This window comes from Leptodactylus fuscus, chromosome 3 (assembly GCF_031893055.1).
Source record: "Leptodactylus fuscus isolate aLepFus1 chromosome 3, aLepFus1.hap2, whole genome shotgun sequence".
NCBI classification, from domain to species: Eukaryota; Metazoa; Chordata; class Amphibia; order Anura; family Leptodactylidae; genus Leptodactylus; species Leptodactylus fuscus.
This window is the reverse complement of record NC_134267.1, coordinates 206,442,902-206,468,159: the sequence shown is the minus strand read 5'-3', so window position 1 is coordinate 206,468,159 and position 25,258 is coordinate 206,442,902. Positions and strand designations below refer to the sequence as shown.

The window sequence follows — 25,258 nt, the reverse complement described above, 5'->3', positions numbered from 1 at the left end:
CACCAAAGACCCTCTATTACCCCAACATCACAGCCTAACAACTACACACTTTACACACTCAATACCACCTCTCTGACAGTAGGAAAACACCTTGAAACATGTGTATTTGGCACTTGCAGTGAGGAGAGCTTGTCACCAGCAGTGAATTTGGCCCTTGTAGTAAGTTGAGGTTGGCACCAACATTTGTTTTGAAAATCAGGGTGGATTGAGCCTCTAACCAGCAGAGTTTGGGCAAATTCATGGTGGAGGGAGCCTCTAAAAACCCCAGTTTGGACCAATTCATGGTGGAGGGAGCCTCTAACCAGCCCAGTTTGGGCAAATTCATGGTGGAGGGAGCCTCTAAAAAACCCAGTTTGGACCAATTCATGGTGGAGGGAGCCTCTAACCAGCCCAGTTTGGGCAAATTCATGGTGGAGGGAGCCTCTAACCAGCCCAGTTTGGACCAATTAATGGTGGAGGGAGCCTCTAACCAGCCCAGTTTGGACCAATTAATGGTGGAGGGAGCCTCTAACCACCCCAGTTTGGACCAATTCATGGTGGAGGGAGCCTCTAACCAGCCCAGTTTGGACCAATTCATGGTGGAGGGAGCCTCTAAAAAACCCAGTTTGGACCAATTCATGGTGGAGGGAGCCTCTAAACAGCCCAGTTTGGGCAAATTCATGGTGGAGGGAGCCTCTAAAAAACCCAGTTTGGACCAATTCATGGTGGAGGGAGCCTCTAACCAGCCCAGTTTGGACCAATTAATGGTGGAGGGAGCCTCTAAACAGCCAAGTTTGGACCAATTCATGGTGGAGGGAGCCTCTAAAAAACCCAGTTTGGACCAATTCATGGTGGAGGGAGCCTCTAAACAGCCCAGTTTGGGCAAATTCATGGTGGAGGGAGCCTCTAAAAAACCCAGTTTGGACCAATTCATGGTGGAGGGAGCCTCTAACCAGCCCAGTTTGGACCAATTAATGGTGGAGGGAGCCTCTAAACAGCCAAGTTTGGACCAATTCATGGTGGAGGGAGCCTCTAAAAACCCCAGTTTGGACCAATTCATGGTGGAGGGAGCCTCTAACCAGCCCAGTTTGGACCAATTAATGGTGGAGGGAGCCTCTAACCACCCCAGTTTGGACCAATTCATGGTGGAGGGAGCCTCTAAAAACCCCAGTTTGGACCAATTCATGGTGGAGGGAGCCTCTAACCAGCCCAGTTTGGGCAAATTCATGGTGGAGGGAGCCTCTAAACAGCCCAGTTTGGGCAAATTCATGGTGGAGGGAGCCTCTAACCAGCCCAGTTTGGACCAATTAATGGTGGAGGGAGCCTCTAACCAGCCCAGTTTGGACCAATTAATGGTGGAGGGAGCCTCTAACCACCCCAGTTTGGACCAATTCATGGTGGAGGGAGCCTCTAAAAACCCCAGTTTGGACCAATTCATGGTGGAGGGAGCCTCTAAAAACCCCAGTTTGGACCAATTCATGGTGGAGGGAGCCTCTAACCAGCCCAGTTTGGGCAAATTCATGGTGGAGGGAGCCTCTAAACAGCCCAGTTTGGGCAAATTCATGGTGGAGGGAGCCTCTAACCAGCCCAGTTTGGACCAATTAATGGTGGAGGGAGCCTCTAACCAGCCCAGTTTGGACCAATTAATGGTGGAGGGAGCCTCTAACCACCCCAGTTTGGACCAATTCATGGTGGAGGGAGCCTCTAAAAACCCCAGTTTGGACCAATTCATGGTGGAGGGAGCCTCTAACCAGCCCAGTTTGGGCAAATTCATGGTGGAGGGAGCCTCTAAACAGCCCAGTTTGGGCAAATTCATGGTGGAGGGAGCCTCTAACCAGCCCAGTTTGGACCAATTAATGGTGGAGGGAGCCTCTAACCAGCCCAGTTTGGACCAATTAATGGTGGAGGGAGCCTCTAACCACCCCAGTTTGGACCAATTCATGGTGGAGGGAGCCTCTAAAAACCCCAGTTTGGACCAATTCATGGTGGAGGGAGCCTCTAACCAGCCCAGTTTGGGCAAATTCATGGTGGAGGGAGCCTCTAAACAGCCCAGTTTGGGCAAATTCATGGTGGAGGGAGCCTCTAACCAGCCCAGTTTGGACCAATTAATGGTGGAGGGAGCCTCTAACCAGCCCAGTTTGGACCAATTAATGGTGGAGGGAGCCTCTAACCACCCCAGTTTGGACCAATTCATGGTGGAGGGAGCCTCTAAACAGCCAAGTTTGGACCAATTCATGGTGGAGGGAGCCTCTAAAAACCCCAGTTTGGACCAATTCATGGTGGAGGGAGCCTCTAACCAGCCCAGTTTGGGCAAATTCATGGTGGAGGGAGCCTCTAAACAGCCCAGTTTGGGCAAATTCATGGTGGAAGGAGCCTCTAACCAGCAGAGTTGTGGGAAAGCAGGGTGGAGGGAGCCTCTAACCAGCAGAGTTGGTGGAAATCAGGGTGGAGGGAGCCTCTAACCAGCAGAGTTGGGGGAAATCATGTTGGAGGGAGCCTAGTATTAGCAGAATTGTGCAACGCTTATGGTGGATGAGTATGAGGATGCGGAGGAATTGGAGAGGTTGAGTACAGACATGGAGTTTCATGTTGGGGTGCTTTACACAGGTGGGCACAAAAATGAAGGCTCTATCCAGTGGTGGTTCATTTTTATCAAAGTGAGCCGGTCGGCACTCTCAGCTGACAGACGGGTGCGCTTGTCAGTGATGATGCCACCGGCTGCACTGAACACCCTCTCAGATAGGACGCTGGCGGCAGGACAGGACAGCACCTCCAAGGCATATAGGGCAAGTTCAAGCCACAGGTCCAACTTCGACACCCAATACGTGTAGGGCGCAGAGGGGTCGGAGAGGACAGGGCTGTGGTCGGAAAGGTATTCCCGCAACATGCGCCTATACTTCTCACGCCTGGTGACACTAGGACCCTCCGTGGCGGCACTTTGGCGAGGGGGTGCCATCAAGGTGTCCCAGACCTTAGACAGTGTGCCCCTCGTTTGTGTGGACCGGTGAGAACTTGGTTGCCTACTGGAGGAACTGCCCTCCCTGCCGCCACTGTCACATGCTGGAAACATCTCCATCATATTCTGCACCAATTGCCTGTGGCAAGCATTGATGCGATTGGCCCTCCCCTCTACCGGAATAAAAGACGAGATGTTGTTTTTATACCGGGGGTCAAGGATAGCAAAGATCCAGTACTGGTTGTCCTCCATGATTTTGACAATACGCTTGTCGGTTGTAAAGCACCCCAACATGAACTCAGCCATGTCTGCCACAGTGTTAGTTGGCATGACTCCTCTGGCCCCACCGGAAAGTTCAATCTCCATTTCCTCCTCATCCTCCATGTCTACCCATCCGCGCTGCAACAATGGGACGATTCGAAGTTGCCCGGAAGCCTCCTGTATCACCATCACATCATCGGACAACTCTTCTTCCTCCTCCTCCTCCTCCTCCTCCTCCTCCATTAAACGCAGTGAAGCGGACAGATGTGTGGACCTACTCTCCAGCTGTGACGGATCGGATGCTATCCCTAACTCCTCTGTGTGATCTGAGTTATCCCTGATGTCAATCAGGGATTCTCTCAGAACACACAAGAGCGGGATTGTAAGGCTCACCATCGCATCCTCAGAGCTCACCCTCCTTGTGGACTCCTCAAAGACCCGTAGGATGTCACAAAGGTCTCTCATCCATGGCCACTCATGGATGTGAAACTGAGGCAGCTGACTTTGTGGCACCCTAGGGTTTTGTAGCTGGTATTCCATCAAAGGTCTCTGCTGCTCAACCACTCTATTCAACATCTGAAACGTTGAGTTCCAGCGTGTGGGGACGTCGCACAAAAGCCGGTGTTGTGGCACATGCAGGCGTTGCTGGAGAGATTTTAAGCTAGCAGCGGCTACTGTCGACTTGCGAAAGTGGGCGCACATGCGCCGCACTTTCACCAGTAGCTCTGGAACATTGGGGTAGCTCTTTAGGAAACGTTGCACCACTAGGTTGAAGACGTGGGCCAGGCATGGAACATGTTGGAGTCCGGCAAGCTCCAGAGCTGCTACCAGGTTCCGGCCGTTATCACAAACGACCATGCCTGGGCCCAGGTGCAGCGGCTCAAACCATATTGCCGTCTCATCGAGGAGGGCATCCCTCACCTCGGAGGCAGTGTGCTGTCTGTCCCCCAAGCTGATCAGCTTCAGCACAGCCTGCTGACGTCTACCAACGCCAGTGCTGCAACGTTTCCAACTCGTAGCTGGGGTCAATCTAACAGCGGAGGAGGAGGCGGTGGCGGAGGAGGAGGCGGAGGAGGAGGCGGTAGAGGAGGAGGAGGAGGGGGGTGTTCTTCTCGTGTCCCTGCCAGGAATGTTAGGCGGGGAGACGAGGTACACCGGGCCAGTTTGGGAAGCAGTCCCAGCCTCAACTACATTCACCCAGTGTGCCGTCAGTGAAATGTAGCGTCCCTGTCCGCATGCACTTGTCCACGCGTCGGTGGTCAAGTGGACCTTTGTGCAAAGCGCGGAACTAAGGGCCCGCCTGATGTTGAGTGACACGTGCTGGTGCAAGGCGGGGACGGCACACCGGGAGAAGTAGTGACGGCTAGGGACGGCATAGCGAGGTGCCGCAGTTGCCATCAGGTCCAGGAAGGCGGGAGTTTCAACAAGCCGGAACGCCAACATCTCCTGGGCCAGCAGTTTAGCGATGTTGGCGTTCAAGGCTTGCGCGTGTGGGTGGTTAGCAGTGTATTTCTGCCGCCGCTCCAATGTCTGAGAGATGGTGGGTTGTTGTAAAGAAACGCCTGATGGTGCCTTTGATGGTGCAGGAGAAGGAGATAAGACAGGACCAGGGGAGGATGAGGTAGAAGTCAACAAAGTGGCGGAGGCAGATGAAGTGGTGTCCTGGCTCGTCCTCTGGAGTGCATCGCCAGCACAGTCAGCAGTGGCAGTGGCAGAGGCAGAGGCAGAGGCAGTGGCAGTGGCGTGAACGGCAGGCGGCCTTTGTCCTGCCGTTGCTGCCTGCCACTGATTCCAGTGCTTGGATTCCAAATGACGGCGCATTGAAGTGGTGGACAGGTTGCTCTTCTCAGAGCCCCTAATCAATTTCGAGAGGCAAATTGTGCAGACAACACTATATCTGTCCTCGGCGCATTCCTTGAAAAAACTCCACACCTTCGAGAAACGTGCCCTCGAGGTGGGAGTTTTTCGGGGCTGGGTACGAACTGGAACATCTTGGGAGATTCCGGGTGTGGCCTGGCTTCGCCTAAGCTGCTGACCTCTGCCTCTGCCTCTAGCTACCCTTTTTGGTGCTGCACCTGCCTCAACATCCACACTACTTTCCCCGCTTGACATCCCCCCTGTCCAGGTCGGGTCAGTGTCCTCATCATCCACCACTTCCTCTTCCAACTCCTGTCTCATCTCCTCCTCCCGCACAATGCGCCAGTCAACTGGATGCCCTGACGGCAACTGCGTCACATCATCGTCGATGAGGGTGGGTTGCTGGTCATCCACCACCAAATCGAACGGAGATGGAGGAGACTCTAGTGTTTGAGCATCTGGACACAGATGCTCCTCTGTTAGGTTCGTGGAATCGTGACGTGGAGAGGCAGGTTGAGGGACAATGAAAGGAGCGGAGAACAGCTCTGGGGAGCAGGGACAGTTTGGGTTATTGTTCTGTAAAGCTTCGGAATTTTGGGAGGAAGGAAGACAAGACTGTTGGGTAATAGGAGGAGAGGAGGCAGAGTCTGACTGGCTGCTGGACAATGTGCTGTAAGCGTTCTCTGACAGCCATTGCAAGACCTGTTCCTGGTTCTCGGGCCTACTAAGGTTTGTACCCTGCAGTTTAGTTAATGTGGCAAGCAACCCTGGCACTGTGGAGTGGCGCAATGCTTGCTGCCCCACAGGAGTAGGCACGGGACGCCCTGTGGCTTCACTGCTACCTTGCTCCCCAGAACCATTCCCCCGACCTCGCCCACGGCCTCGTCCACGTCCCTTTCCGGGAGCCTTGCGCATTTTGAATTCCTAGTTAGAAATTGGCACTGTATACCAGTAGTAAAAATTGTGGGTGCACGTAACCCCAATATATTCTTTGAATTCCCAGTCAGACACTGGCACTATATGGCAGTAGCAAGAAATGAGGGTATTTGTATTCCCAATATACTCTTTGAATTCCCAGTCAGACAATGGCACTGTATACCAGTAGTAAAAATTGTGGGTGCACGTAACCCCAATATATTCTTTGAATTACCAGTCAGAAACTGGCACTATATGGCAGTAGCAAGAAATGAGGGTATTTATAACCCCAATATATTCTTTGAATTCCCAGTCAGACAATGGCACTGTATACCAGTAGTAAAAATTGTGGGTGCACGTAACCCCAATATATTCTTTGAATTCCCAGTCAGACACTGGCACTATATGGCAGTAGCAAGAAATGAGGGTATTTGTATTCCCAATATACTCTTTGAATTCCCAGTCAGACAATGGCACTGTATACCAGTAGTAAAAATTGTGGGTGCACGTAACCCCAATATATTCTTTGAATTACCAGTCAGAAACTGGCACTATATGGCAGTAGCAAGAAATGAGGGTATTTATAACCCCAATATATTCTTTGAATTCCCAGTCAGACAATGGCACTGTATACCAGTAGTAAAAATTGTGGGTGCACGTAACCCCAATATATTCTTTGAATTCCCAGTCAGACACTGGCACTATATGGCAGTAGCAAGAAATGAGGGTATTTGTATTCCCAATATATTCTTTGAATTCCCAGTCAGACAATGGCACTGTATACCAGTAGTAAAAATTGTGGGTGCACGTAACCCCAATATATTCTTTGAATTCCCAGTCAGAAACTGGCACTATATGGCAGTAGCAAGAAATGAGGGTATTTGTATTCCCAATATATTCTTTGAATTCCCAGTCAGACAATGGCACTGTATACCAGTAGTAAAAATTGTGGGTGCACGTAACCCCAATATATTCTTTGAATTACCAGTCAGAAACTGGCACTATATGGCAGTAGCAAGAAATGAGGGTATTTATAACCCCAATATATTCTTTGAATTCCCAGTCAGACAATGGCACTGTATACCAGTAGTAAAAATTGTGGGTGCACGTAACCCCAATATATTCTTTGAATTACCAGTCAGAAACTGGCACTATATGGCAGTAGCAAGAAATGAGGGTATTTGTATTCCCAATATACTCTTTGAATTCCCAGTCAGACAATGGCACTGTATACCAGTAGTAAAAATTGTGGGTGCACGTAACCCCAATATATTCTTTGAATTCCCAGTCAGAAACTGGCACTATATGGCAGTAGCAAGAAATGAGGGTATTTGTATTCCCAATATATTCTTTGAATTCCCAGTCAGACAATGGCACTGTATACCAGTAGTAAAAATTGTGGGTGCACGTAACCCCAATATATTCTTTGAATTACCAGTCAGAAACTGGCACTATATGGCAGTAGCAAGAAATGAGGGTATTTATAACCCCAATATATTCTTTGAATTCCCAGTCAGACAATGGCACTGTATACCAGTAGTAAAAATTGTGGGTGCACGTAACCCCAATATATTCTTTGAATTCCCAGTCAGACACTGGCACTATATGGCAGTAGCAAGAAATGAGGGTATTTGTATTCCCAATATATTCTTTGAATTCCCAGTCAGACAATGGCACTGTATACCAGTAGTAAAAATTGTGGGTGCACGTAACCCCAATATATTCTTTGAATTCCCAGTCAGAAACTGGCACTATATGGCAGTAGCAAGAAATGAGGGTATTTGTATTCCCAATATATTCTTTGAATTCCCAGTCAGACAATGGCACTGTATACCAGTAGTAAAAATTGTGGGTGCACGTAACCCCAATATATTCTTTGAATTCCCAGTCAGAAACTGGCACTATATGGCAGTAGCAAGAAATGAGGGTATTTGTATTCCCAATATATTCTTTGAATTCCCAGTCAGACAATGGCACTGTATACCAGTAGTAAAAATTGTGGGTGCACGTAACCCCAATATATTCTTTGAATTCCCAGTCAGACACTGGCACTATATGGCAGTAGCAAGAAATGAGGGTATTTGTATTCCCAATATATTCTTTGAATTCCCAGTCAGACAATGGCACTGTATACCAGTAGTAAAAATTGTGGGTGCACGTAACCCCAATATATTCTTTGAATTACCAGTCAGACACTGGCACTATATGGCAGTAGCAAGAAATGAGGGTATTTGTATTCCCAATATATTCTTTGAATTCCCAGTCAGACAATGGCACTGTATACCAGTAGTAAAAATTGTGGGTGCACGTAACCCCAATATATTCTTTGAATTCCCAGTCAGAAACTGGCACTATATGGCAGTAGCAAGAAATGAGGGTATTTGTATTCCCAATATATTCTTTGAATTCCCAGTCAGACAATGGCACTGTATACCAGTAGTAAAAATTGTGGGTGCACGTAACCCCAATATATTCTTTGAATTCCCAGTCAGAAACTGGCACTATATGGCAGTAGCAAGAAATGAGGGTATTTGTATTCCCAATATATTCTTTGAATTCCCAGTCAGACAATGGCACTGTATACCAGTAGTAAAAATTGTGGGTGCACGTAACCCCAATATATTCTTTGAATTACCAGTCAGAAACTGGCACTATATGGCAGTAGCAAGAAATGAGGGTATTTATAACCCCAATATATTCTTTGAATTCCCAGTCAGACAATGGCACTGTATACCAGTAGTAAAAATTGTGGGTGCACGTAACCCCAATATATTCTTTGAATTCCAAGTCAGAAACTGGCACTATATGGCAGTAGCAAGAAATGAGGGTATTTGTATTCCCAATATATTCTTTGAATTCCCAGTCAGACAATGGCACTGTATACCAGTAGTAAAAATTGTGGGTGCACGTAACCCCAATATATTCTTTGAATTACCAGTCAGAAACTGGCACTATATGGCAGTAGCAAGAAATGAGGGTATTTGTATTCCCAATATATTCTTTGAATTCCCAGTCAGACAATGGCACTGTATACCAGTAGTAAAAATTGTGGGTGTATATAGCCCCAATTCTATTGCTAGGGGACTTGCAGGGTATTTCTGGGGTGAAGGTGGGGGGGCACACCGTTGGAACGGGTATCGGGGTATATATCGGGTATACGGGAATACACTGACAGTGTATTCCATTCAGGATCCTGGGAAAGCTGGGTTGCGGCGATTGAGCCCGTCAGTGCCACGTTACACTGACAAGCTTCTCCCTGGAATTTAGCTCTTACAAGAGCTGTTGGTTGTCTTCTCCTTCCTATCCTAGCCTGTCCCTGCCTACCCAGAATCTAAGCCCTAGCTAGCTGGACGGAAACCTCCGTCCTCGGTGAATTGCAAGCTCAGAATGACGCGAAGCTGGGCGTCGCTGTTCTTTTAAATTAGAGGTCACATGTTTTCGGCAGCCAATGGGTTTTGCCTACTTTTTTCAACGTCACCGGTGTCGTAGTTCCTGTCCCACCTACCCTGCGCTGTTATTGGAGCAAAAAAGGCGCCAGGGAAGGTGGGAGGGGAATCGAGTAATGGCGCACTTTACCACGCGGTGTTCGATTCGATTCGAACATGCCGAACAGCCTAATATCCGATCGAACATGAGTTCGATAGAACACTGTTCGCTCATCTCTAATTATAGCATGTCCGTTGGTCACATGACCATACTGCAGCTATGTCCCATTGATTTTAATGGGATGGAGATGTGGTATTGCCATGTGACCAATGGACACAGTGTCACTTCCTGAGATGAAGAAAGCAGCCATGTTTTCAAGTCCTGCACAACCCCTTTAACACTTCAATTACACTTAACTACCCATGATGAAAATATAAACTCTTCCACCAATCTAAACTAAGAATCAGTCGTCACCACCTCCTACTGACACTTCTCAAAAGTGTAAGGTGCAGGTCCCGACACAGTGTAGAAAATCCAAAGAGGAAGGGGCGGATAGATGCTGCTGCTAGTGGTGGAGGGGGGTAGTGAATTCTGATGCTACTGCAAATTTAGGAGAGGTTTGAAGATGTAAAATGCTGCTGCCAGTAGGGAGTAGAGGAGAGGTAGGTAAGGGCACACTGTTACTGCCAATTTTTATAAGGCTGGAAAACGTGTTTAAATTTTCCACTGACCTAAACTATGAGGGCTGGTGAATTCTATCCTACACCACAATGCACCATTACGAAAACAGACATTTCCTCCTCTACCAGCACTAAGAACCGCTGAAAACTTTTGTTCTTATTATTTAGTGGCGTAAACTTGAATGTATGTATACAGTGCTTCCGAGAGTCCAAAGATGCTATCTTAATAAGCTTCATTGGGTACAATAACTGGCAGAATCTTGGTATTTGTGAAGATGGATAAAAACAATATAAAATATAAAAAACCACTGCTGAATGCTCTCCTGAAATTGGGAGCTTTTTGCTGTGGCTCACTCGTAGGTTTCTCTACAGTCCTCTAGAGTTGTCTAATGTTACATCCACTGTGCCGAAACTGTGATTTGGTTTAGGCTGGGTTCACACCTGAGGCAGAGTCTCTGTTGAATACTCAGTCTTCGTGGACGGAGGATATTTTTCCCACCACTTTTAGTTTGGAAATGGCGGGCACAGGATGGATGCCGGGCAGACTCCATTATAGTCAATGGGTCCGCCATTGACCGCTGTTGTAGCTGCCCATCTTTACATTGTTCTGGTTTCTTGACGGAGCCAAATGACTAGTGTGAATCTAGAGTCAGTTGTCAGTTAACTAGCGGTCATTTTACTTAGCATTACCTTTGCCTTAATGGCTAGTTCACACGTTGGGAGCCGCGTGGGTTTTGACACAGAGAGGGACGCGGTGAGCCACGTCTCTCTCTGGTCAAAACCCGCCTGCCACGACCATCGTGGTCGCGGCTTTCCCCTCCGTAGCTGGCTCAAATGAATGAGCCAACACAGGAGGGTGCTGCTGCTAGGCGGAAGCATACTGCGGCTTCCGCCTGAAGAAAGGACATGTTGCTTCTTTTCTCCACTAGCAGCAGCCCGCCGCTAGCGGAAAAAAGAAGCCCGGCAGTCTGCATAGACCACCATTGTAAAGGGGCGGTTTTTGAAGCGAAATCCGCTGTCAAAAACTTCCCCTTCGCTCACGTGTGAACTGACCCTAAAAGGATCTCCATCCAACAAATTAATAAAAATTCACCCAGAAGGAGCATCTACCCATGAGTTTTTGGTGTCTATTTTATGAGTAATATCTTTTACACTGAGCGGTAAATCTTACATTTATAAGAATGTGAGTCTTTTAGAAAAAGAATATCTTTAACATTTTTGACATGAATGAAGCAGAAGAAAACACAAAATGTGGATTCGCAAACTGTCGGTATTTAGTAGTGATCGGCCCTATGATACATACTGTAGAGTAAATGCTGAAGACAGAATTGATGGCTCTGGAGATCTCTATCTACTGCCACGAGCTCTACGTTCTAGCTCATTGTTATACTCGGCTTCCCATCTCATTGATGTTACTAAACTTTGATTTTGTCATTCAATTTCTAGTTGGCTAAAGGCTATCTCTTCCATTGATCGGCATAAGGCAGATATTATATGCGGAGCAGAGATAATACATTTCATTATTTTATCTTCTAACAATTCCCTTCCAAGATTCCCCACTTCTAATTTAATTCTGGGCGGAGGAATTAAATGCGGTGTGTAATTTATTAACTTACCACATTAACGGTAATTGGATTGCGGGAAATATCTGTTTACAAGGGTTGATATGAAGAGTACAAAGGACTGAATGCTACATATTTTCTTAACTACTTCATTCCCTGGTAGTTCTTCTACACACTGGGGCGTACGGAACAATACAATTGAGTAAATGCTTTGCTCAATTTATTTATTTTTTTCAGTAAAAATAAACTGCTGTAAAACTGTTATGGGTGTTTAGTAGAGGGGTGTTCAAATTCCCCCCCAACCCCTAAAGGCTTAAAATAACAAAATCTGCATACGCACAACTCCGTTCAGTCAGGCGTACAGCAATGTTTGTTCCCCGATCTTTGTTGATTGATGATGGAGATAGAAAGGCAGCACTCCACTGGATGGTGAAAAAAAGTAGTGTTTTTTTGTTTGGCTATTTTTGGTCTTCTGGCTACAGATCACAGATTTGCACCCAACATATACACAGTCCAGTCATATTAATGTGACCACCGCCTACTTTTGACGTCAACGTTAAATAACCAATGGCAGAAGGCACGTGTCATCAGCCATCTGGGTGCACTCATCATTGTGAAAGGCACGATGGCCCAACACAAGTACGCATCTACCCTTACGGACCATGTTCACCCCTACATGCGAAATGTTTTTCCTCAGGTTGATGGCATCTACCAGCAGGACAATGCGATGTGTCATAAAGTTCACAGTGTACGTGCGTGGTTCGAGGAGCACCAGGATGAGTTTACCGTATTCCCTTGGCATGCAAATTCCCCATATTTGAACCCAATCGGGAATCTGTGGGACCATCTCGATCGGGTTGTTCGCGCCATGGATGCTCAACCGTGTAACCTAGCGCAGCTGGCCACAGCACTGGAGTTGGCATGGCTCAACATCCCAGTGACATCATCACAACATCCCCTCTCTTCCTGCACTTCTCGCAGGGGTCCGCTCTGCCAAAGGTGGTTATTCTGGATTTTGACAGGTGGTCACATTAATGTGACTGGACTGTGTATATATTTAGATTGTGTTGCTACAGCATCCTGAAGTGCTACTATGTTTGGGGTTTGTTGTGCCTCTAGGTTATGTTGGCATGTCCCATGTTCTGTGTTTAATGTTATGTGTGACTGTTTACAGCTTTTCCCTGTTATTTTTCCCCCTTCACAGTTCAAAACTGATGCCTTGGTTCAGCCCTGGAAACTAAGCCCTGGGGATGTAGGAAGACTATAGTCTTCCCGACAACCGTTGAAGGTGAGTCTAGTGAGAACAGTCACCCTGCACATTTCATGCTGGGCTGTGCAGGAGGAATAACAGCACTGGAGCTCAACGGCCACCAGTACGGCCTCTAGGAGGACTATTTAACACCCAAGAATCATCCAGAGACAGTCCTGGCACAGTCCTGTGTGTCTCTATTGGAACAATTGCCAGCCATGCCAGGAGGAGCAACGGGGGATCCTTAGCGGAGCAACTTATTCGGGCCTAGCATCCAGTTAACCAGATTCCTGTCAGGACTCCTTGTCCCATAGCCTCCGCCACTACTACTCCCATCCTCTGGTCTCCTTCATTAGGTTGCGCATTACTTCTCCTATCTATCTATCTATCTATCTATCTATCTATCTATCTATCTATCTATCTATCCATCCATCCATCCATCTATTTTCCACTAAGGGCACTAATAAGCTGATAAGCCAGACGTCTTCTCCTAAACACTAATCCTTAATCACCACAATGCATATTTCTGGATGACACTCAAGAAACAGATGTACCATTTGGCAAATTGTTTTCTATAAACAGAGGTCTTAATTAAAACCTGAAGATGGAACGGTTGGCACTTGGTGAGGAAGTATTTCTTAGAGACCCTGCCGCATTTGAGAATAAGGAGATGATATTTTATTTTATGAGCTCGTTGACATTTATTCTTGGCACAATCCACTATGATTAACTAGAGACTACAGAAGCTACTTAAGTGAGTATTTTTAATGGAGAGCAGAGCCGCACTAGATCCCAGTGCAAGTAAATAATGAAGAGTCAGAATGTATTACCTACACAGGTCCTTTTATCTTCAGCAAGTTCATATGGATCCGTGCATAAACATTCATAGCTGCCCAATGTGTTCCTACATGTAGCTGAGGTATGACATGGGGGAGAAGGCAGATCCTGACATTCATCAATATCTAGAAGAAAAAAATACAATAATATTATAGTAAACAAAATAAATAATTCCTAATGTTATCTCACAACATGGAAAACATGGCCCCACTTGTCTTTCTTAGGCAGAGTATTGATTTAAGTTAATTGAAAGACAGCCATAAAATCATCTCATTATTCTTGAAGGAACTCTCCGGACAAAACGGGTTCACTGTATTATGTCTATGGCATGGCACAGAAATTAAAAAACACCAAAGGGATATTAAGTCATGCAAGGATTATGGTATAGAGATATTCAAGAACAGAGAGCTGGGCTGGGGAGATATTCCATGGAGAAGATCTTAGTGGCGACATCTTTTATCTTGATCAGTTGCCAGTGAAGACAATGTGAATGCAGGAACTTGTCAGAAACCCAGCCATGATGTCCCTATTGTGGTTGAGTTATCTTCTCATACATGTAGTGCCCCTCCTGATAACCAGCCATGATGTCCTTATTGTGGTTGAGTTATTTTCTCATACATGTAGTGCCCCTCCTGATAACCAGCCATGATGTCCTTATTGTGGTTGAGTTATTTTCTCATACATGTAGTGCCCCTCCTGATAACCAGCCATGATGTCCTTATTGTGGTTGAGTTATCTTCTCATACATGTAGTGTCCTCCTGATAACCAGCCATGATGTCCTTATTATGGTCAGAGTATTCTCTCATACATGTAGTGTCCTTCTGATAACCAGCCATGATGTCCTTATTGTTGTCGGGTTATCTTCTCATATATGTAGTGTCCTCCTGATTACCAGCCATGATGTCCTTATTGTGGTTGAGTTATCTTCTCATACATGTAGTGTCCTCCTGATAACCAGCCATGAGGTCCTTATTATGGTCAGAGTATTCTCTCATACATGTAGTGTCCTTCTGATAACCAGCCATGATGTCCTTATTGTGGTCGGGTTATCTTCTCATATATGTAGTGTCCTCCTGATAACCAGCCATGATGTCCTTATTGTGGTCGGGTTATCTTCTCATACATGTAGTATCCTCCTGATAACCAGCCATGATGTCCTTATTGTGGTCAGGTTATTCTCTCATACATGTAGTGTCCTTCTGATAACCAGCCATGATGTCCTTATTGTGGTCAGGTTATCTTCTCATACTTGTAGTATCCTCCTAATAACCATCCATGATGTCCTTATTGTGGTCGGGTTATTTGCTCATACATGTAGTGTCTTCCTGATAACCAGCCATGATGTCCTTATTGTGGTCGGGTTATCTTCTCATACATGTCATGTCCTCCTGATAACCAGCCATGATATCCTTATTGTGGTTGAGTTATTCTCTCATACATGTAGTGTCCCTGCCTGATAACCAGCCATGATGCCCTTATTGTGGTCGGGTTATTTGCTCATACATGTAGTTATCTCCTGATAACCAGCCATGATGTCCTTATTGTGGTCGGGTTATCTTCTCATACTTGTAGTGTCTTCGTAATAACCAGCCATGATGTCTTTATTGCGGTTGAGTTATTCTCTCATACATGTAGTGTCCCTGCCTGATAACCAGCCATGATGCCCTTATTGTGGTTGGGTTATCTTCTCATACATGTAGTGTCCTCCTGATAACCAGTAGGGTTGAGCGATCGTGTTTGGAAAAGATCGGATTCCGATCGGCGATCGAGAAATTTTCATGATCGCCATCGGAATTCCGAACACGATCTTTTTATGTGGGATCGAGATCGGTGATTTTTCCCACAATGCATTGCTTAGCCTTCACACTGAGTATACGCTGTATATTCAGTGTGAAGGCTTCGCTGCAGTTCCATAGGAATGAATGGAAGCAGCCGACACACAGCCTTAACCCCCTGCGCGCCGGCTGCCTCCATTCATTCGAATGGAAGGCTAAACTAAATCTCTAGCAGCTACTTACCTCTAGAGATGGCTGCTCCGGTGCCCTCCTTCTTCTTGCCTCGCTGCCCTGCTTCCCAGGTTAGTGTTTAAAGCGCTAGTTAGGCGGGGCTTGTGGCTTAGAGTGTGGGCGGGTACAAGGCGGGGAGACGTGACGTCTCCCCTCCCAGTACCCGCCCACACTCTCCTAACCCACCCACACTCTCCTAACCTGGCAGGGAGGGGGCAGCGAAGGAAGAAAAGCAGCGTGGAGCAGCAGCGAGGCGAAGAATGAAGGCACGCGGCACAGGACCAGCCATCTCTGGAGGTAAGTGGACACCAGGGGGTAGGATTGCTTTTAAAATCCGATCTCCGATAAAAAAAAAAATCCCATCGACTTCATTGGGATCAGAATTGGGATCGAGATCGGGTTCAAATGAAAAATGATCGGAAATCGGATTTTAAAATCGATCCTGAAAAGTCAAGATCGGCTCAACCCTAATAACCAGCCATGATGTCCTTATTGTGATCAGGTTATTCTCTCATACATGTAGTGTCCCTGCCTGATAACCTGTTTACAGTAAGGACATGACTGTCTTTCTGACATGTCCCAGACCATAGAAAGTTCCAATTTTCATGGTCTAATCATTAGCAACTTATCAAGACAAAGACGTCACCATTAAGGGTATGTTTATATGGCAGAATCTGGTGCTGATTTTAAAGTGGGTTCTGCCTGCAGCGCCATCTTGCTATGGATTCCGAAGCTGGTATCTCAATGTTTCTGAGGTGCCATACTAAAAAAAAAGAGTTAAAAACTGGCAACAGTAAATGCAGCTTGCTATATATATGCCTGAAGCCTCTCCTCTATATACAGTCATGGCCGTAAGTGTTGGCACCACTGAAATCTTTCCAGAAAGTGAAGTATTTTTCTTGGAAAATTATGGTGATTATACATATTTCGTTATGTACGCATTTGTTTCCTTTTGTGCAGGGGTCCTCAAACTTTTTAAACAGTGGGCCGGAGGCAGAGCAGGTTGCACAAACATCGGGAGCGGTGCCCTCCAATAGGTAAAGTGAAGTGCGCTCCATGGCCTGGCCCGAGCTCCCCAGGAGCTTCATTATAAATGCACGCTTGCCTGCGTTGTCGGCGGGGCCAGACAGAAGTGCTTGGCGGGCCGCATGTGGCCCGCGGGCCGCAGTTTGAGGTCCCCTGCTTTTGTGTATTGGAACAGCACAAAAAAACTGAAAAAAGGAAAATTGGACATAATTTCACACAAAACTCCAAAAATAGGCAACAATGTTGGCACCTTTATACACCAAGGAAATAAACATGTGTATAACAAAATATGTGTAATTGTAATCATTTTCTGGAATTTGCCAGGGATGCCAACACTTAAGGCCATGACTGTATATAGAAGAGAGCCTGTATTCTGTTCTATTCTCTGTATTAAAAGGATTGTCCAGGCAAAAATGGACAATCCTTTTAGCTTTGAAATCAGCCAATACGCCGGTGTTCTGGCACGACAAGGTCCTTCTACTGAACAAGTCTCTTCTGCAGTTCCGCTGAAGATGCTGACTGTCCTCAACATTCACATGATACACTGAGGCCAATCAGCAAATGGCATGTGATGTCACTACCTGAGAAATCACGGGTCTTCCTGATGCTGCTCATGTGACCGTTGAGGCCAATCAGTGGCTTCAGCAGAACTCCAGAAGAGACCCTTGAGAAGCCACCAGAGCACAAGAACCGGGATGCACCGAATGGACACTAGAGCAATGGGGACAGGTGAGTATGCATTTTCTAAAATTTTCCTCACTGCCCTTGGCTGATTTAAAAGTTAGGCACCGTTCACACGGAGTAATGCGCCGCTCATTTAGACACATATACACGTGTTAGAGCGTGGCGCTTCAAAACAGATCCCATTGATTTCAATGTGTTAATCACATAAGCCGGCACCCACTGAAATCAAAAGGATCTGTTTTGAAGCGCCACGCTCTAACACGTGTATATGTGTCTAAATGAGCGGTGCGTTACTCCGTGAGAACGGAGCCTTAAAGGGGTTGTCCAGTTTTGGTTGGACAACTGCTTTAAAGGTATACACACAACCCTGACACTTATTTTATTAGTATGCTTCACGTGTATAAATTATACAGCTGGAATCTACATTAACAACGCATGGCAATCCTTGATTTAAAAAACATACAAAAAAACTTGCAATTTTGCTGGACTGTTCTCCACCTTCCTGCACATACTTATTTTTAGTTCCATAATTCTAATGTTTTTACTTTCTGATTATAGATTTTTATTTTGATTTCTGTATATGATTATGGGGGCAGCCATCTTTCCTGTCCTGCATTTAGAGATATGCTTTACAGCAGCCACATGGATTATAAATGCAATAGTGTGGATCCAGTTAAAGAGCTTTCTAAACATACCCTGGGAGGTCATTGTACAGTAAAAGGGAATATAAAGTTGTTAGTAGGTGGCATGGTGGCTCAGTGGTTAGCACTGCTGTCTTGTAGCATTGGAGTCCTGGGTTCAAATCTGACATGGTCTCCCCATGTGTGTATGGGTTTCCTCCAAGTTTCTATGGGCTTCCTGTAAAAACACCTAGGTATTGGGGATGAGGGTCTGAATGGCAGCCTCTATCTCTGCAACACTCACTGACTTTTGAGTCCCTTGTGTGACAAAAATACGTCACAACCGCTTTCCATTTTCTATCTCCTGCTGTAAATGGTGGATAATGTGTCCGTAGGGAATAAAATCCTGCAGAGATCCAGCGCAGATAGTGAGGTGACTGAAGCTGGTGGAAAAAATATCCTACAGCACAGGAAGAATTAGGTGTAGTGGCCAGAGTGAAAATTGCAGGATTAAAAAAAAATATTATAATAATATGGAAAATAATTTTTAAATAAATCGCCAAAAATTCTTAAAAAATATGTTTAACATACAAAAAATAGGTGATAGGGTCACCGTGCTCCAAAAAGATTAGGTAACATATTTATTCAATTGAAAAAACTCCCGAGCAGCGCTGTCCGTGCAGTGATGTACAGTCACAGATCAGTACTTTGCACCTGTTATCCTCTGCATTTCAGATTTTATGTGGTACAAAAACTAGCAGTAAAGGAGCTGACTAGGGAGCTCATCACATAATTGAAATTGAAGGAAGCTGTCAGTGTGGCAGGCCAGGCCATAAAAACTCCTCCAGAAATCAATACTCACAAACTTCTGTTAACCTGTGCATTGCTGGACGGTAGTCAGAGCGCTAAGGACCCAGCACCTGCGGCTTTGCTAAAATCAAAGAAATAATTGTTTTTCTGCATATCGTTTATCTATTATTATTCAGATTTTTTTTGCAAACGGCCTTGACTATTATTGATGGGACTTGTATGCACATAAAATATGCACATAAAATAAGACAGTTAGAACCGGTATAAGGAGTGAATTCTGCCTTAAGATGATTTATAAGAAACCGCCCAGGAGTAAGTTAAATAAGTGCACTAGAGAAATATTCTGTACTTTATATACTCTCAAATCTCTTATGTTCCCATACTTACTCTCATGTACTATCATGTGGCCTGGGGCAAATCTCCTGGATCATTAATGAAATGAATGCGTCTAGTGTAGGTCATGGACGCCACATGGATATCATCCATGTACCATCAGGGCCGTTTTCTCACTGACCCAAACATGCATTAGCCTTATTCAGATCTTTGTGTGTTTTCATTTCTGGCAATGTGCATTTTCATCAGTTTTTTCTCCACTTGTTCCTGATTTTTTAATCTATTTTTCATGGCTATTTAATCGCCTCACAGCATATCATGTCACACTACAGGTTGGGTGTATTGGGCGAGCTCACGAGCTGTCTCCTCTTCATACACAGCGGGTACCAGCTGCATAGTACAGCAGACACCTGCCACTGACAATGGTCTCTGAAATGATCCCGACTAATAACCCTTTAGAGGCTTAGGTTAATTGTGATTGAAGCATTTAGACAATGACAGCGCCTGGGAAACCTTATATCATTGCCCCATAGGGGGCATATTCTATTGTTATGACAGTTGTGAGCCTATAGAAAGCCCATATACTTGCTGCACTGAATTTCTAATGATTCTGAGGTCAGGGGATAATCATACACATTAGGGAAAGTGTGTGCTACATAGGCGTACGGAGAATTACAAATCATTCCTGCTCCGCTAGGGATTCTGGGTAAAAAAAATATTCAAATCTATTCTCCAGGATGTAATTAGGAGAACAGTGCCTCTGTACGCCGCCCTCTAGGGACAGCCCCCTTAACATCATGCATGACTCAGTTAATAAGCCTACTGACATGATGCGGGGTTTATTGCTAACTTAGTATTTCTATTCCAAAAGGAACAGATTCGCAGCTATGGACAGCGCTGTTTTGGCCTTTTGGACCTCCTCAGCATAGCGCAGGGATACTACCGTATTTTTCGGACTATAAGACGCACTGGACTATAAGACGCACCCAGGTTTTAGAGGAGAAAAATAGGGAAAAAAAATTTTCAGGCAAAAAATGGTAAAATATTTAATATATGGGAGTTGTAGTTTTGGAACAGCTGCAAGGCCACATTGACAGGTGACCCTGCAGCTGTACGGGGATGTATAGGGCGTTTTTTTTGTGGGGCCAGGTGTACTTTTTAGATATACCATTTTGGGAAATGTTTATTGCTTAGATCACCTTTTATTTAATTCAGAGGCAAAACAGAGAGAAAAACCCGGCAGTTTAGCACTTTTGATTTTGACGTTCACTGTACATAAAAATATTAGTAGACCGGGCATTTTCAGACACAGGGATACCTAATGTGTATGTTTCACAGTAATGTTATACTTTTATATGTATTCTAGGGAAAGGAGGTGAACTTTTATTTATTTTATTTTTTATTATATTTTTTTTTTCAGTGTTTTTTTTTTTTTTTTACTATTTTAATATCCCCCGCCTAGGGGGCTTGAACCTGCAGTCATTTGATTGCAAGTCCCATAGACGGCAATACAAGTGTATTGCCGTCTATGGGAGATTCTATACATTACTATCGCGGAGGGTCATAGACCAGCCGCGATAGTAATATATATCTATGACAGGCCTGGGAGCCTTCATTAGGCTCCCGGCTGTCATCGGAACAGGTCGGCTCCTGTGGCCTCGCCGTGCAGGAGCCGGCCTGCATCACTAAAGGTATGGGGCAGGTGGGGGGGGCTAACTGACTGCCGGGACCTGTGGAGGAGGTGTGGATTTGCAGCATGGCCGTGCTACTGCCACCGCTGGTTTTCTTCAGCGGCAGTAGCGCGGCAATCTGCAGGCCGCGGCAATCTGCAGTCCCCGGCATCTGCTGTAATAGACCGGCGGATGCCGGGGAGTGTCTTAGCTGCCGGGGCCTGCAGTATTGTCACGCTCCTGCCGCTGAAGAAAACCAGCGGTGGCAGTAGCGTGGCCATGCTGCAAACCCACATTCAGACTATTCAGTCTTATAGTCCGAAAAATACGGTAATTTGGCAGAGTGAGAGACTATAGACCATGGTCAGGGGATAATCATACACATTAGGGAGAGTGTGTGCCTACATAGGCGTACGGAGACTTAAAAGTCATTCCTGCTCCCTGGTCAAATTAGTATCCCTGCGCCATGCTGAGGAAGTACAAAAGACCGTATCAGCGCTGTCCATAGGTGGGAATCTGTTCCTTTTGGAATAGAAATACTAATTTGGCAATAAACCCCGCATCATGTCAGTAGGCTTATTAACTGAGTCATGCATGATGTTAGGGTGCTGTCACTAGAGAGCAGCATACAGAGACACTGTTCTCCTAATTACATCCTGGAGAATAGATTTGTATATTTTTTACCCAGAATCCCTAGCGGAGCAGGAATGACTTGTAAGTCTCCGTACGCCTATGTAGGCACACACTCTCCCTAATGTGTATGATTATCCCCTGACCCTAACTACAAATATTCAAAGACTACAATTTGTGAACAAATTAATAAAGGGGATGTCTAAAGACTAGAGATGAGCGAGTAGTATTTGATCGAGTAGGTATTCGAATGAATACTACGGTATTCAAAATACTCGTGCTTGATTGAATACTACTCCTATTCGCAGTAAGGGAGCCTTCACACGGAGTTTACGCTCGCTCATTCTGAACGTAAAACTCGTTCAGAGTGAGCGGTGTAAAAAACAGATCCCATTGACTTGAATGGGTGCCAGCATACGCGCGCTCCCCAATGAAATCAATGGGAGGCTTTTTTACCTATTGCTTTCAATGTGATACGCGCGTATGCCAGCACCCATTGAAGTCAATGGAATCGAGCATTTTTTCCCATAGACTATAATGGGATTCAATATTCAATCGAGTAGTCGAATATTGAGGCTCTACTCGAAACGAATATCGAATCTCAAATATTTCACTACTTGCTCATCTCTACTAATTGCATTAAAAGTTTTTTAGTGGTTTCCACGTATAAATTAATACAACTTACTAATATATTATAATTCTGAAAACTTTACACATGGCCCAATAATATCATGTAATACATGGAAACGTAATTTTATACTTCGTATACCTTTGATGTAAACACTTGAGCAGTGAACTTTAGCTTGTGGTATTAATTTGTCATCTTTGTTGGTACCAGATCCGTATCTCAAGTTTCCTCTACTTAACATTCAGTTCACCTCTCATAGACTTTTATTGTAATGCTCTACATTAAATGGTACCTTTACAGAATGGGGGTTGGGTAGTTTTCCATTGATTTCCTTGACAGGACAATTTTTCATGTCCTTCTAAGCGATATCCAGAGTAACAAAAATAAATTAAGACCGTCGCCGAACAATATTCAAAGTCGCCATTCTCTATCTTCTTTGGAAGACCACAGGACGCACCTACAATAAGATATTAGCTGGTTAAATCCATTTCAAGCTTTATCTTAGTTTCCTTTCTCTGATCAAAGTCTTGCCTTAGGATAAAAATGAGAAACCATTTATATATTTCTAAACAGAATGGTAAATTTTGGGAAGACAATTGGAAAAAAAGACTAAGAACAAATCTCCTTTTTCTGCTTTATCTATAGCAGCTCTCTCGGTGATCTGTCTAAGCTGAATGCGGCGTCCTGTCTCTCCTTGTAATATATGCTGAGTGCAATAATAAATGTTGTAGAGGATACATTTGCTAGGGAACATAGGTCTCGCTATGGGGTTCAGAAACAGAGGCTCACCTGGGTTGATAATATAGCATCGCCTAGCATTCGTATTAGAGGAAGAAGTTAGTTTGTGTTAGATTTAGCTCTCTAAGTTAGTTAGTGGCTGATAGGGTTAACAGGTAGTCCCAAGTCACCAAAACCTGCTGATTATTGAACACGTCCGCTGCTAAACAGTGTAGAAACTTAGGTATCCATGGTGGAGATGTGCTCTGCATTTCCCCAATAGTGGTTGTAAAGGAGGACAAAGTCCCAAAGGTCGTCCCCCAGATCGCCACGTTAGAAAGGGTCAGAGGAAGGAGTGAAGAGTATAACCACTCTTTTCTGTGCGTAAATTGCCATACATGTCAAATCTGCTGCCGTGTACACTGTGCCGCCATGTTGCCTTATACCTGAATGATACTTCCCAAGTAATCTGAGCAGTCACGTATGCCTGTTTCAATTGCTACTCTGTCTTCTGTGCCTTCATTTTTCATAACTCATCATTTTCTTTTTGTTTTATTGGTTGGTTAAACAAAAGGCCACAATATGCTTTGGTACCACTGTGTAAAAAAATATGAAAATCTATTCTCCAGGATGTAATTAGGAGAACAGTGCACTCTGTACGCCGCCCTCTAGAGGGCAGCCTCCTTAACATCATGCATGACTCAGTTAAAAAGTCTATTTAATCATGATGTGGATTTAATTGCCAAATTAGTATTTCTATCCCAAAAGAAACAGATTCCTAGCTATAGACAGCGCTGTTTCAGCCTATTGGGCCTCCTCAGCATAGCGTAGAGATACTGATTTGGCAGAGTGAGAGACTATAGACCAGGGTCAGGGGATAATAGTACACATCAGGGAGAGTGTGTGCCTACATAGGCAGTACGGAGACTTACAAGTCATTCCTGCTCTGCTAGGGATTCTGGGTAAAAAAATATGCAAATCTATTCTCCAGGATGGAATTAGGAGAACAGTGCACTCTGTACACTGGCCTCTAGACGGCAGCATCCTTAACATCATGCATGACTCAGTTAAAAAGTCTATTTAATCATGATGTGGATCATCCTCATAATGATTAAATAGACTTTTTAACTGAGTCATGGGATAGAACTGTGGAAGAGGTTGTCTACAGTGGAGTGAAAGAATGGTGCCACATGAGAGATATGTCTGCCAGGTCACTATGTACAGTGGGTCACTTTCTAAAGCGTATTGTCAGCTTTTATGGTGAGCACTGGGAATTCCAATGAGGTAGTGAAAATAGATGGCTTATCATGGAGTCATGCTTGGAATCACTGGTACTGTACTTAAATCAATAAACAAATGCAATTCGGAATTCGAGTTGTTGTTACGATAAAGTCCCTGGAGCAAAAATTAAAAAAAACCCAGCAGGTTCTGACTGAACCTGTAGTAGAACTAAAAGTTTAAACCTATACAGAGCTAAGAGATAGGATTCCAGATACCCAAATAACTTCACCAGGGCCAGCCGCGAAGCCAGATGGACATTTGTCAAATTTGAGGTCCAAGTTACCACCACAGAAACCATTCAAGAAATAAAGACTTCACAATCAAAAACCAAAATCCCCATGTTGGGGATTCAGGGTGATCTTTTTTTAGTGCATTTATGAGACATCTTTAGTGGAGGCTGGTTGCCCTGTAAGCTTGTGATGTGGTCTGGGGGTGCAGTCATGTACTAGATTGGACTGTGGGAACTTGATAATTCAAGAGCTGTATTTTGGAAGCCTTTGAGAAAGTCAGGTTTCTAGGGTTTCTTCAGATTCCTTGCTGTCTATGTGAAATAGAAAGGGAGTGAGATGAAGAAGACCTTAAGTGTGGTCTGAGTTGTCATTGGGTGACACTACCTCCTGGATGTGATTGTAAAGAGATAACTAGATGTCAGAAGGTTTGGAATACAGGGAATTGTGAGCAGGAGCTGAACCATATGAAGTAGCATTTGCTTGATGGAAATTGATACTTAATATAAAGGAATATAGTAAAGTTATACATATTTCACATATTTGCAAATACTTTGTGGAGATCTTTTTCAATCAACCTCAAATCCTCACCATTGTTTTTTTTTACTTTCCTATAGGTATGGTCACTATTGTAGCTGCTATGTTTAGGCACGTTCTACTGTAGTGTAGCCAGGTTCTTGGAAGTGCACATTGCCAGGGCATTTGCACTAGGTCCTGGCTTGGTCACCTTTCAGAGCTCTATCAGGGTGGCTTTGACTTGCACTTATCTAAGTCCTGGTTGCCATTAGCAGGGGAGCTAGGACATATAACATGTATAAAACAGTAGTTATACAATTTATTGGCATTTTTAAAGAAATTAAGGAATTTTTTTGTGCGTTCCAAGTGTCAGGAATTGTTGGATCT

The 25,258-nt window shown here is 44.9% G+C and overlaps 1 protein-coding gene across 1 annotated transcript in view; it reads right to left on the bottom strand.

The window, feature by feature from the left end:
* The window catches only part of TPO (thyroid peroxidase), a 127,596-nt gene that overhangs the window by 13,431 nt on the left and 88,907 nt on the right, over window positions 1-25,258 (bottom strand). The window contains exons 11-12 of the mRNA XM_075269599.1: window positions 22,423-22,587; window positions 13,716-13,847 (exon numbers count right to left, since the gene is read on the bottom strand). Coding sequence (XP_075125700.1) covers window positions 13,716-13,847; window positions 22,423-22,587 — 297 coding nt within the window. The remainder of the gene's footprint in view (window positions 1-13,715; window positions 13,848-22,422; window positions 22,588-25,258) is intronic.